The sequence below is a fragment of the Dasypus novemcinctus genome, chromosome 22, assembly GCF_030445035.2.
Source record: "Dasypus novemcinctus isolate mDasNov1 chromosome 22, mDasNov1.1.hap2, whole genome shotgun sequence".
Classification (NCBI taxonomy): Eukaryota; Metazoa; Chordata; class Mammalia; order Cingulata; family Dasypodidae; genus Dasypus; species Dasypus novemcinctus.
The window spans coordinates 65,553,567-65,566,530 of record NC_080694.1 but is presented as its reverse complement, the minus strand read 5'-3'; the positions used below and the strand labels follow the sequence as shown (position 1 = coordinate 65,566,530).

Below are 12,964 nucleotides of genomic sequence, written 5' to 3'. Positions count from 1 at the left end.
ACAGTATGGAACTCCACCACAAAGGGCCCCTTTACTGCCCCGAATGTTTTGTACTGGATTTGTGGGAAGGTTGCATTCTGAGAACTTTTGAAAATCTGGTGTGGTACTTGTATGCTAGGTACAATAAAACCCTCCTTCTTCCTCATTCCCTTAACAGAAGGGAAGAGCTAAGCCAGCCAGTATATCAAAGCATAAGAGAAAAAAGGGCTGTCATTACCTGGAGAGGTGAAGAATGGCCCCCTGAGCATATAATCCAATACTAGGGGCCAGCAACTTGGGCAGAGAATGGCATGTGGGGTTATCGAACCCCTATCTATATGCTAAACCGAATTACCCGCTTACAAGCTGTGGTAGAGATAATAACTAATGAAACTGCCCATGCACTAAACTTACTAGTAAACTAAAGTCAGAAATGCTATCTATCAAAACCATCTTGCCCTAGACTATCTCTTGGCAGCTGAAGGGGGAGTTTGTGGAAAATTCAATCTATCTAACTGTTGCCTTGAATTAGACAGCACTGGAAAGGTTATTGATTAAATTTCAAGCCAAATGGTAAAAATTGCTCATGTCCCAGTGCAAACCTGGAATGGTTGGAATTTCAATAATCCCTTTGGAAGCTGGCAGTCAATAGTAAACAATTTCAAGCTTCTACTGCGAATAATTGTCTTCCTCATAGGAGCATGCACCATCCTTCCTTGCCTCCTCCCTTTCATCGTAAACAGAATGTGCATCCTAATAAATGGTATAGTAAAAAGGCAGACAGCTGCCCATCTCATGGCTATACATACATACCAATCAGTCCAGAGGTACTCTGACAATAGTGATGCTGATGCTTAATAACTTAAGCTTGGCCTCAAAGGGGGGAATATAATATAGCCCGTGCTTAAATTCACAATTGTTTCCAAGTATACCTAGTATCTAGAAATCCACATAAGTGATATAGGCCCTACAGTCTTTGATTGTTCAGAAAGGATGTAAGACTGAATACTGAATGTGTATTCAAGGTTGCATCTAGACGGAATGTGGAGGATATGCTAATTCAAGCTCACCTGAAATGTGGGGGATACTTTAATTGAAAACCTATCTAGTACGCAAACACTTAACTAACAAGGAATGTAATTTTCTTTCAAAAGGGCACCAGTTAACTCCCAACCCTTATATCATTTCTATATAAAAGGGAACCCAAAATTCTATTTGGTGCTCAGTTTTTATTAGGACAGGAGTCTGCTGAGTCCAGCTGGTCAAAATAAATCAACGTCCTTCTCTGAGTTCTCATGTCCTGGCCTTCGATACCACGTACACCCGACTTCTCTACAACAATGCCAGTTACCTTACTGCTAGTTTCATGATGGTACTTCACAGTCTACATTTTCTTCCTTCATACTACATTCTCCTAGTATTTCTTTACCCAAACTGAAGGCTCTTTTTCTTATGATTAAAAACAGTAGTATATGCTCACTGTACAAAATTAAAGCAGTATAGAAGGAGATAAGGCAGAAAGTAAAAACTCCCCCTCTGTAAAGGCACTTGTTCACCTCTCAAGGGAGGGTCACTGCTAAACCAGACTGTACAGCTTCCCACACATATGCAGGGGATCGTGGGATGAGCAGGTGAGATGGGGGACTATAGAACTGATGTGAGCTATGAGTGGGAGGCTCTTCATCTCTTTGTAGATAACCTAAGCTGTCTGTGACTTGTGGGCATGGGACAGTAAGAGGCTGCAGTCCTGCCCTTGGTGACCATGGCAACGACTCCAGTTCCAGGAAACAGTTCAGCAATGCCAATTCTATAAACTTTAAATATTCAAGGAAAATGCAAACCAAAGGTGCTAAAAATGCTTATCTAGAATGTATAAGGTCCATGCTAAAAGCTTGCCTAGGATGTGGACAATATATGCTAATTCAAGCATAGTGAGCACTGAAACAAAGAACAATTTGACCCTTCCTCTCTGTAGAAAAGGAACTCAAAATTCTTGTTCAGGGATCGTGTTTGAAACAGAAAGCCCCGAGTCTAGCCATCTGTCAATAAACCATTTTTCCTTCTCAAAAAAAAAAATTTTTTTAATCAAAACAAAAAAAAAGACCCTGTGGAGCACTGAGGGAGGGGATACTGAGGAATGTTTGTGAGAAAGGAGGGAGTTTCACGACCATCATCGCAGGGGTGGTGTGCTGCCACTGAAGGAGAATTAGTTCCCAGACCTGGGGGCTCACTTCTGCCCACAGTACAGGAGTGATGTTAGGAAGGTTAGGGGGGATGGGGAGTGGATAAGAGGAGAAGGACGTTGGTTTGAGAGGATGGGAGAGTGAGTGTGGTTGTGGTTAATTACAAAGAGTTTGTAAGAGCCTCTTCCAAACTGAAGGTCTTAAATGGCTAGTTCTAAGAAGTCATTATTAAATAGAAACCTAAATTGATATTCATGGCAAAAGTCTTCATAGCAGTGAAACTTTTCTGGAAGTCACCTCACTGTGCATATTCAAAAAGTTACCTTGATTCCCCTGGGAATCTTCAGTTTTCATTTAAAAGAATGGAAAAAGTAGTTTTTCCTCTATTGCTAAAATAAAATAGCTGCTAATTAATGTCTTCTTGGTAAAAGTGTAAAAGTAAAAAGCAGAGTACTAAATAGTCTGGTGTTGTGTGGGCTCTCCTGGCCATGGCAGGGTGGAAACTCCTCAGTCTCAATGTGACCCCAGACTCATGGTTTTGGCACCAAATGTTAGAGAAATGGCGCTCACGGGGACGTGGAGCCTGATGATTCCAGGTGGGAAATTTATTGGGAAGCTCTCCCAATGGAGAGGGTCTGAAGAATAGACTTCAGCACACACACACCCTGAAAAGAGACTTCAGCCTGCCCCGAGAGGGTGCTGGGATGACCTATCAATAGGCAGGAAACCAAGTACAGCCTGTGGCCAAATGTCCAGGGGGAGTGGGCTAGTAGGTCTTGGAATGCTGGAGGGGTGGGTGGTGCCTGCACCCAGAGGGAGTGAAGGCCCTTGTCTGCTCCACTCTGTTTAATAGTGGGAGGAAATGGGCTGCTCCTAGCCCCTAGGCTGTAACTCAATAGCTTAGGGCTGGAGGCTGCCTTCTTTGATTTCTGTCTCAGGGAGTTGAGTGTCTATGAACTGTTAATCTTTGCAAACCTTGTGAGGGGGAACCTCTAACCAATGATTTCTACCTCCACCCAGTGCTCGCCCTTCTGAAGTTCTGTCTTGCTTAGGACACTTACGACTGGATACTGATATGTAGGAGCTTCCCTTTAACTTGATCCATTTCTTCTGGCAAGATAATAACCCTGTTGTTTGCAACTGCAAGCTCCCCTGTCAGTTTAGTGTTGGATTTTTCTAAAGCATCCCCTTTTTTCTGAAGGTTGTTTACAGTGCTATTCAAGAGTATGTGAAGCTCCTCTACCTAGTTGTTCTGATTCAGAGTTGTAGGAATCTGACAATCACCTCCATGCCTACACTGTTGCTCCCATCCTCGAGATACATTGAAACACTTGAAACTCCACCTGGGAGTCTAAACCTTCTCCTTTCACACAGAAATAGGCATCAGTGTCATTAAGAAGGATGAGCAATTATACCTCCTTCTTCTCCCACCATGAGGTCATGGGGCTCATAGGGTTCATGAGAAGTTCCTTTTTATTGATCATGCATTCATACACTCTGAGAGTTTCTTTTGCTTTGATCCAAATGAAGTCAGGCTCTTCCTCTGCCTCCTGGAGTCTTCAAACCTGGGAGACTTTTAACACCTGCTGTTTTATGTGAAGCTTCTGGAACAAGCCTTCCTACATTTCTAGAGGTCCCAGAAGGGTTCGTTTTGTCCAAGAAAAGTTTTCTTGTCTTTCAAGCCATGTTCCAGGCAGTGCTCCATTACCAGGAAGAACTGTTGGAGAGGAGTGTGGTCAGATGCAAACCCTCCCCAGGTCCAGGGCTGGGTCAGTCCAGGCTTGCTGCCCAGCTGGGCCCTTTGTTCAGGTGGACACATTCAGCAGCCATCAGGGAGTCAGCATGCTGCTTCCTGCTTTCCTCTATAGCACTTCACAACTCTCCATGTCTGCGTTGGTGTCAGGGGTCTCATCCAATCTTCCTCTGCATCTGTGACCTGGCCAGGGGTGTCCAGGATGCAGAGGATGTGGGTGCTGCCACCTTCCTCCTGAGCTGTGCATCCCCCAGGCACAACCCCCTTTCTCTCTTCCTCCTATTCAAAGACCCTCCCACTGCAGCCCCAGCCTGTCACTCTGGCCCCTGGGGGCAGCTCATTTGTCTTATTGTTGTTTAGAGTTTCATTTATTCATGATATTAGCCCTATGGCATTTGTGATGTCCAAATATTTCCTTCCATTCTCAAGATTGTCTTTTAATTAATGCTAAACCCGTTTGATGGACAAAAGCTTTAAAAGAGTGAGCCAAATACCTGTGCAAGAGCCCACATGGGGAGCCAATGCCCACTCAGTGAACCGAGTGCCTGCACAGCAACGTTGAGTGCCTGTGTGGTGAGCCAGTACCCACACAAGTGAGTCACACAATAAGATGATGATGCAACAAAAGAGAGACTAAGGGAGAGTCAAGGCAAGGAGCAACAGAAACCAGGAACTGATGTGGCACAATTGACAGGGAACCTCTCTCTACATCAGATGTCCCCAGGATTGAATCCCAGTGAATCCTTAAGGAGAAAAATGAGAAGAGAAGACAAAAAGAGAAATAGATACAGAAGATCACAGAGCAAATGGACAGACCGCAAAAACAGCAGGGTGTAGAAAAGAGGGAGGATGAGGGGAGGGAGAGGGGAAGGGTAAAAAAGGGATGCTGGATTTTTTTCATTTGCCTTTTCTGCATTATTTGTGATGATCATTGTTCTATTAATGTAGCAAAATACTTTCATCGAATGATCCTTAGTTTGAACCACCCTTGCATGGCATGTACCATTAGGTGGTAACTCAGAATGCCAGAAAGGACAATTAACAACAGAAATTGTACACAGATAGACAGATAGATGTATACACACACAAACATGCTTCCTTCCATCTGAAAGACTTCCTCAAAAATTATTTGTAATTCAGTTTTGACAACAATGAATTCTATCAGTTTTGTTTTTTTTTTTAATCTAAAACAGGGGTTCTTAAACATTTTTTCCCCACAGACCCATTTGCCAATCAGGGAAAACCACAGACCCCTAACTAAGTTGACACTATCCTGTGTATTATTTAATAAATTTACCACACCTGTACCAACACACTCCCACAAGAATTTTTTCTTTTTAATTCAAACTCATGGACCCCTTATCTTTGAGATCCTTTAGAGTATAATTTTAACAATACTGATTTTCTAATCCATGAGCAGGGTCTTCCCCTCCATATCTTTAGGTCTGCTTTTATTTCCATTTGCAATCTGCTCGAGTTGTCAGGGTAAAGGATTTTCATCCTTTCATTAAATTTATTTCAAAATATTCTGTTCTAATTTTAACTGAAGCTTTTAAAATATTAGAATAATTTTAATTTACAAAAAAGTTGATGAGATAGTATAGGCAGTTACGATTATCCTTCATCCAGTTTCCCCTGTAGTAGTACTTAAACAAGCATTGCAATTTGTTACAACTAAGAAAGAATGCTTAGTTTATTATAATTGCTGAAGCTATAGGCTTTATTTAGATTGCACCAGTTTTTCCATAAAAGTCCTTTTCTTTTTCTGTTCCAAGATCCAACACAAGAAAACACATGGTGTTAGAAAAGGATTTTACTATATTTGTAACTATTGATAAATATTTATATGTGGAGGATTTTGAAAATGTCATATTCTCATTGTCATCACTAGTATATAGTAATAGAATTAATGTTTTTGTACTAACCTTACATCCTGTGGCCTTGATAAATCCATTTCTTTATTCTGATAACTTTGTGAAGTTTTTTTTATGGTTTATACAATCATGCTGGTTGCAAGCAATGGCAGTTTTACTTCTTTTACTATGTATAAGTCTTGCATTTCATTTCTTGCCTTCTTGCACTGCTTAGGATGTCCAGGAAAAGGTTAAATAAAAATGGTGTGTGTGGACCTCTTTAACTCCTTGATCTTAGGAAGAAAGCATTTAACATTTCATCATTGACTATGATGTTAGCATAGACTTTCATCGATGCCTGGAAGCACATAGAGGAAACTGCTTTCTATTCCTCATTGACTGAGAGATTTTGTATTGAAAGGTATTGCATTTGGCAAGTGCTTTTCTGCATCTGGAATAATGGTGACATGGTGTTTGTGCTTTATTCTTTTTAATTTGGAGAAGAGAGATAAGTTGCAGATATTAAACCACCTTTGTGTTCCCAGCTCATCCAGTTTGGCATGATCTATAATACCATTTATGTACTTTTGATTTGGTTTGCTCCCTCACATTTGGTTTGGATTTTTAAGCCCAGGACCATGTGGCACAGTGTTCTCTACTTCTCTTTCCTTGTGATGGCTTTCTCTGGTTTTGAATGAGGGTAATGCTGGATTCATACATGACTTGGAAATTGTTCCTCCTTTAATATGTGAGAGGCTTTGGGTAAAAATGATACTATTTCTTCATTATGTGTTTGCTACAAGTTAGCAATCAGACCTTCATGGCCTGGAGTTTTCTCTATAGGAAGGTTTTCAATTTATAATTCAATTTCTACAATTGATAAAGGCCTGAACAAAATTTTCTGTTTCTTTTTTGCAATTTGTGATTTTCAAGGAAACTGTTCATCTACATTGAGAAATCTATTGGATGTTCCTTTGTCCTTTTACTTTCTAAGGAGTCTGTATAGATAGCCTTCCTTTCATTCCTGATATTGATAATTTGTGGCTTTTTTTTTTTTATCTTGATCAGTCTAGCCACAGGTGTATAAAATGTATGGTATTTTCCCATCAGACAAGATTTGTTTCATTATTGTTCTCTATGTTCTATCTTACTGGTTTTTGGTCTTATCTTTATTATTTCCCTCCTGCTTTTTTCTTTGGACAACTGTAGAAATCACCTCCTTTGTTATCCTCATCTCAGCTACCATAAATCCTCAGCATATCTGTTCTCCAGTGTGTGAAAAATGTTGTTTCTTATATTTTTTTTGAATTTCAAGTTGTTTAGGGTAGGTTGCTGTTTCTACATCATGATCAAAGCACAATTCCTAACTGAGTTTCTAATTCAATTTGTGATATTTTTAACTTCTGAGAAGTATATCCAGTTTTTTCACAAAACAGCTGGGTCATTTTTAGTTTCCCATGTTCTGCAGGAATTTTCAAGCTAAGCAATTTCTTCTTTACACAAAATAATTTGGGTTATGTTATACTCTACAACTCATAATCTCAATATTGAAGATCTATGAGGCTCTCTTTATGAACTTTTACTTCTGATTCTTCATGTTGACTTTTTTTCTATTTCATTTATATATTTCTTGCTATGAGCTGCACTTCTTCCTTATGAAATCATGTAAAATCTTTGATACATAGGTTAAATATGGAATTCTCCAGAGGCTCTTGTATCCTTCCAATTTTCAGATCACCACCAATCCAGGGTATTATACACTAAATCCATGGCTTGAAGCTATTTTTTTCACAGGTGAGAGACATTTGGACAACAAACCACAGGAGGGCTGCCTGGTGGCTACAATTCCTCAGAAACAGTTGCTTTCTCCTTCCCACCACTCAGCCCCTATCCTTGGCTAAAAGGCACGTTTCCTCAGAACTCTCTTCTTGGGGGATAAGGCAGATTTCTTTTGTTCCTTCCTAACTCTGAGGCTATCAATCTTTGGATTCCTAGATTTTCCAGGGTGGTGGACTGACTCCTGTTTCACTTCCCACAAGAACAAGGTTTGCTATCAGCTCCTGTCTACCTCAGCGTGTGAGCTAAGAAATTATAGACATGATTTTCAGATCCGACACATGAACACAGGATAAATGCAATTTCTCTATAGATGCCTTACCATACGGATATTTTAGCCGAAATGAGTTTTCTCTTTTTCTTTAATACTTTTTGGATGCTTTTATATTTTACCTATTATTTTTAGTTCCCTTCAGTGGAAGGTAAAGCTTTAAAGGTGCACCTACCATAGTACAGAAAGGGGAAATCCCCTTAACTGCCCATTAATTCCTTCCTGGTACTGGACACCAGGGTAGGTGCTGGAACATGGTCCATCTCCACCAAGGCTACTCAGGTTGGTCAGTGGCTAATGCTGATCTGTGGACTGTTTACCAGCCACAGTGAGACCTAGGAGGAAACTGAGACTGAGAGCAACAAGGGAGCCTCTACAGTATCGTGTCTCAGACTGGAGATATTCAAGCAACGGAGGAACATGTGTATCATATCCTGTGTCTGCTAAAGTTTGTTGACCAGCTGCTCATGACCAGACTTTGAATAGCACAGTGTCTAAACCAGGGGGTATAATAGACTCTGATGGGGCCACATAAAACCCATAAAGGTTATGGATCCTCTCCACAGAAATGTGTGCATGGACAAGGAAATATAAAAGGCATAGGAAATGTCAGTGCACACAGGATCCTCTGAAGTCTTAGAAAGCTGGGTTTTTTAATGCTATCATGAGAAAGGGCTGCTAAGACTGTCCTCAGAGGTGCAGCTCTCCCTCCCTTCCCCTCTACCCTCTGTGACTACAGCACAATTTCAACTCCCTCCAAGACAAGAGCAATCCAGGCTAAGACCCCATTGCCCACCTGTGGGTCTACACTAGGGTCTGCTCTATGAATCCATGGGCATGGACTATAGCCCACATTGGGGTCTGTGGAGCTGGTAAGGGCAGAGAGGAGCACAGGCAGCAGAGAAGGACCAAACCACCAGGAGTTAAATAAACTCTAAACTGTCGATCATCCTCAATGCCATGCCCACGGCGAAAGAGCCCCAACTGGAGAGAGGCCTGTCCACCCTCGGCTCCTCACAGCAACATTCAGCACAGCAGACACACTAGTTCTGGAAGGTTCTCGGGGAAATTTATTTCCTCTTCCTTGTTTAAGAATCTTCCTCTCCCTCAATTCATTCCTCAGTCCCACGTAATAGCAAGAATTTGTAAAAGCAAAATCATCCCAGGTTCTCATTTTCAAGGGAAGCAGGAAGGGGCAGCTCAGGGCACCATGAAGTAAGACAGGACTGTGGACGCTCCACACCCAGCTCTCCTGAGCAGGATGGTTGGTCGGGGCAGAAAACACAGATAAGTGTGGGGGATGTGGGGGCAGGGGTGAGCTACCCCTCTATCCTCCTGGATGCAATGGGAATGCAGACACACAGATGCCAGCTGAGGAAGGAAAGTCTTCACATCCCAAGGAAGGGGGTCTTAAAGTCACACGAGGGGTGTGAACCGTTCTTGAATCTCTCTGTCCCCCACGAGGCAGCTTTGTCACTCTACAGAAGAAAACAATCAAGAGCACATTCAGGTCATCTCTGTAAATGCTGACGTCATGACCAGCCCTCCCCAGTCCTCATGTCCCTGTCCAAGAAATCCCCAGGACCCAGGCATGTCCTCTGGGCCCAACCCCTCACCCCTTTCAGACTCAGGGTCTCACCTCTAGAAGCCTCAAGAGACACATCAGAGCCCTGGGCACTGTCATTGGCTGGAGAGGAACAAACACAGGGTCTGGTCAGAGCCACAGGGAGATATGAGTCAAGGAGTGACAGAGTGAGCTGCCCCATGGGCTCCGTCTACACTCCCCAAAGCCTCAGGTCAGCCTTGACCCTCCACACCACCTCCCTCTCTGTCCCCCACTTATAAGCAGCCTGAGCGTAGCTCCCTCCTTTCCCACCTGAGGAAAAAAAACTAGTGAGTCCAGGACATGAGGTCCTGAGAACTAGTTCTGGAAACAGGAAAGATTACAGAACCTGACTGCAGACCTGGGGCAGGATTAGGAAACACGAGGTGGGGGATGTGTGGGCTGGACCTTCTGCCCTCCTGGAGGTCTGTCCTCAGCAGCTCCTTCCCTCTGACTGCTGGGAACAGGGCCTCCACATCATCATTTGGGACATTGTCCTACTTCTCTCACAGGTTTATAAAGTGTAGTAACAGGCCCAGACTGGATGGGCACGTGTGTGAGGAGGGGCTTCATGGTACCAGGAAGGGGCAGGGCACACTGCTACCCGGGCTGGAAACCCCCCTGGGACAAGAAACCTCAGACTCGCCCTTTCCCTACCTGAGCTCTTCCTCCTTCAGATCAGAATTCCAGCCACTGCGTACACTCCAAGGACGATCAGGGGAACCATGATTCCCACGATGATGGTGCGCTGGGAAAGCCGCTCTGAGAAGGGGGAAAGGTCAGGGGCCCTGACCCCAGGCTCAGCCCTGACCCTGCTGGAGGAGCTCAGAAGGGCTCCTGCTTCCCTAGAAGAGGCCTCCACCTCATCCCACTTACCCCATCTCAGGGTGAGGGGCTCAGGCAGCCCCTCGTGCTGCACGTGGCACGTGTATCTCTCTTCCTCCCCGGAAGGCACTATCACAGAAGCCCACTTCTGGAAGGTTCCATCCCCTGCAGGCCTGGTCTCCACAAACTCCATGTCTTCGGTCTGGTCCTCCCCGTCCCGCTGCCAGGTCAGTGTGATCTCCGCCGGGTAGAAGCCCAGGGCCCAGCACCTCAGGGTGACCCCACGTTCAGCGATGGGGTGGTGGGCTATGTGTGTCTTTGGGGGGTCTGCAGAAGGTCAGAAACTTCAGGAACTTTCCATTTCTCTCCTGGCCATTCTAGCAGCGCTCATGTGACCACCAGGAATGGACAGGACATCTGGGGTTGGGGGGCGCCCAGCCACCCTGTACCTTTGCGCAGCAGCGTCTCCTTCCCGCTCTCCAGGTATCTCTGCAGGTCCTCCAAGCATTCACCCTCCAGGTAGGCTCTGCGCTCCTCTGCAACCCCGGGCTCCTCCCACTTTTGCCAGGTGATCTGAGCCGCGTTGTCCGCCGCCGTCCAGGAGCGCAGGTCCTCGGTGAGGGCGATGTAGTCGGCGCCGTCGTAGGCGTGTTGTTCATACCCGCGGAGGAGGCGCCCGTCGGGGCCCACGTCGCATCCAGATAAAATCTGGTAGGTGTGAGACCCTGGTCCCGGCCCCACGATCAGCCCCGCCTTCCAGGTCCCGCCCACGACAGGCGCCACCGTTGGCTCCGCCCCGCGTTTTGCTCTACCCACCTCCCCGCACACCTGTTTGCCCCGCCCCCAACGGCGCTGACTGGTCTGGACCCCTCCCGCTCCCGGGTGGGGGGTGCCGGGTCCCGCGGCCTCGGGGTGCAGTGGGGACCCGAGACTCGGGGCCACCCCGGCCCGTCCTGGGGATCCTGGTGGTGCGCGCACCCCGGGCCCCGTGGCTCACCGGCCGCGCTCTGGTTGTAGGAGCCGCGCAGGTTGCTCAGTTCCGCCCGTAACTGCAGCGCGGAGGCATTGCATTTTCGCGTTTCCCGCTCCCAATACTCGGGCCGCTCCTGCTCCATCCACGGCGCCAGCGGCTCCAACCGCGGACTCTCCGCGTCGCTGTCGAACCGCACGATCTGCGTGTCGTCCACGTAGCCCACGGCGATGAAGTGGGAATCGTTGCGCTCAGGTCTGGACACGGCGGTTTTGAAATACCTGAGGGAGTGGGAGCCTGGGGGGGACAGAAAAGGGGCGGGGGTCAGCGAGGGGATGGGGTCAATGTGGGAGGACGCGGCTTCTGGGGTCCTGCCCACCCGGAGGTCTCCTTACCCGCCCCCCCCCCCCCCCGGGGACAGCGCCCCTCGACCCCGCACTCACCCGCCCGAGTCTGGGTCAGGGCCAGGGCCCCCGAGAGCAGCAGGAGGAGGGTCCCCGGCGCCATGGCCGGATCCCCGGGTCTGATGGGACCTGAGTCCGGGCATGGCGGGGCGGGCTCTGGATGGGCCGCGGGGCCGGCGATTGGCTTCTCCAGAACCGGGCTACAAGGGGAGGCAGCCCTGGGCCCGCGTCACGAGGGTCGGGGCAGAAGGACCTGAATCGGGCTGAAATGGAACTGCGGGGACCGGAGTCGTCCCCCTCAGCCTCCCTGCCCCACACGCCAGCCTCGGGCTGAGAGCCAAGAGGGGTCCTGGTTGGGCCCGACCCCTCCCCTGCACCGAGCGCTCTGTCACCCCCTGTCAGCGAGGCCTGGTCCTGACTTCACAGCTTAAGGACTAGTGAGGACTCCAAGGCGAATAGGGTGACCTCTACTGGTACTGATCGTACTAGAAATCAAAATGGAATTTAAATACTAATTTCTATAGATGAGTACTTATACCCAAACTCATTACATGTTGATAACTAATTCCATAATTTAAAAAATGTAATAAAAAGCTATGGATAAATTTACAGTTTGGGAAATCTTTCTCAGCAGTCTCAATAGAGCCCCCTTGGGCTTTCATATCACATTCAATCTGTTAATTGGGTTTGAACAAAAGTTCTGCCTTGACTATAAATTTTGGAAAAGAGTATTTTCAATAGCTTTTTCAGGTAAGCATTGATGCTCATCTTCCATACTACACTAAAAGCACACAAGTGTAGTTTCTACAGGTGAGTTGCAGTCTGAAATCTGATTTGGAATATTTCATCGTGTGACATGGAAATCCTAAGGTCGGTCTTTGCACATTAAATGGATTTTCTACTAATGCATGAAGATTTTAAAGTAACACACTGGCCCACTAAGCTATGTAGATCTTCCAGTAAGGACACATTTCTTTACGCATTTCCAAAAGGTGAAAATTGTTACAATAAACACAGTTCCCACCAGAAAGTTTGTGTGTATTGGAAAGCTGTCAAGCTTAGGGTGATGGATACTAGTTTTCCAAAATTCTAATTTTCTCTTGAGAGCTTACATTTTATCATGGGCTCAAGGCACAGAAATGAAATATTTCAAATCACATTTCTGATAGGTGATTTCTGCCCAGAATACATAAAGAACTCTTATAACTCAACAGTCCTCCCATGTGGTAGGGTGGAGTTCAGTCACTTGAGCCACATCTGCTTCCTCTAAGAAGTTCTTTAAATTAT

At 45.9% G+C, this 12,964-nt stretch overlaps 1 protein-coding gene and 1 pseudogene across 1 annotated transcript; both read right to left on the bottom strand.

Annotated features, from left to right (window-relative positions):
* The window catches only part of LOC111758644 (protein RUFY3-like), a 109,758-nt pseudogene extending 99,707 nt beyond the window's left edge, over positions 1–10,051 (bottom strand).
* Positions 8,923–12,038, bottom strand: LOC101444704 (popy Class I histocompatibility antigen, A-1 alpha chain-like). Its single transcript, XM_023588564.3, has 7 exons — positions 11,717–12,038; positions 11,301–11,570; positions 10,753–11,028; positions 10,355–10,630; positions 10,136–10,240; positions 9,515–9,562; positions 8,923–9,353 (listed from the first exon to the last, which is right to left on the bottom strand). Exons 1-5 carry the CDS (start codon positions 11,778–11,780, stop codon positions 10,152–10,154), a joined length of 975 nt encoding a protein of 324 aa, XP_023444332.2. The 5' UTR covers positions 11,781–12,038; the 3' UTR covers positions 8,923–9,353; positions 9,515–9,562; positions 10,136–10,151.
* Positions 12,039–12,964: the final 926 nt, after the last annotated feature.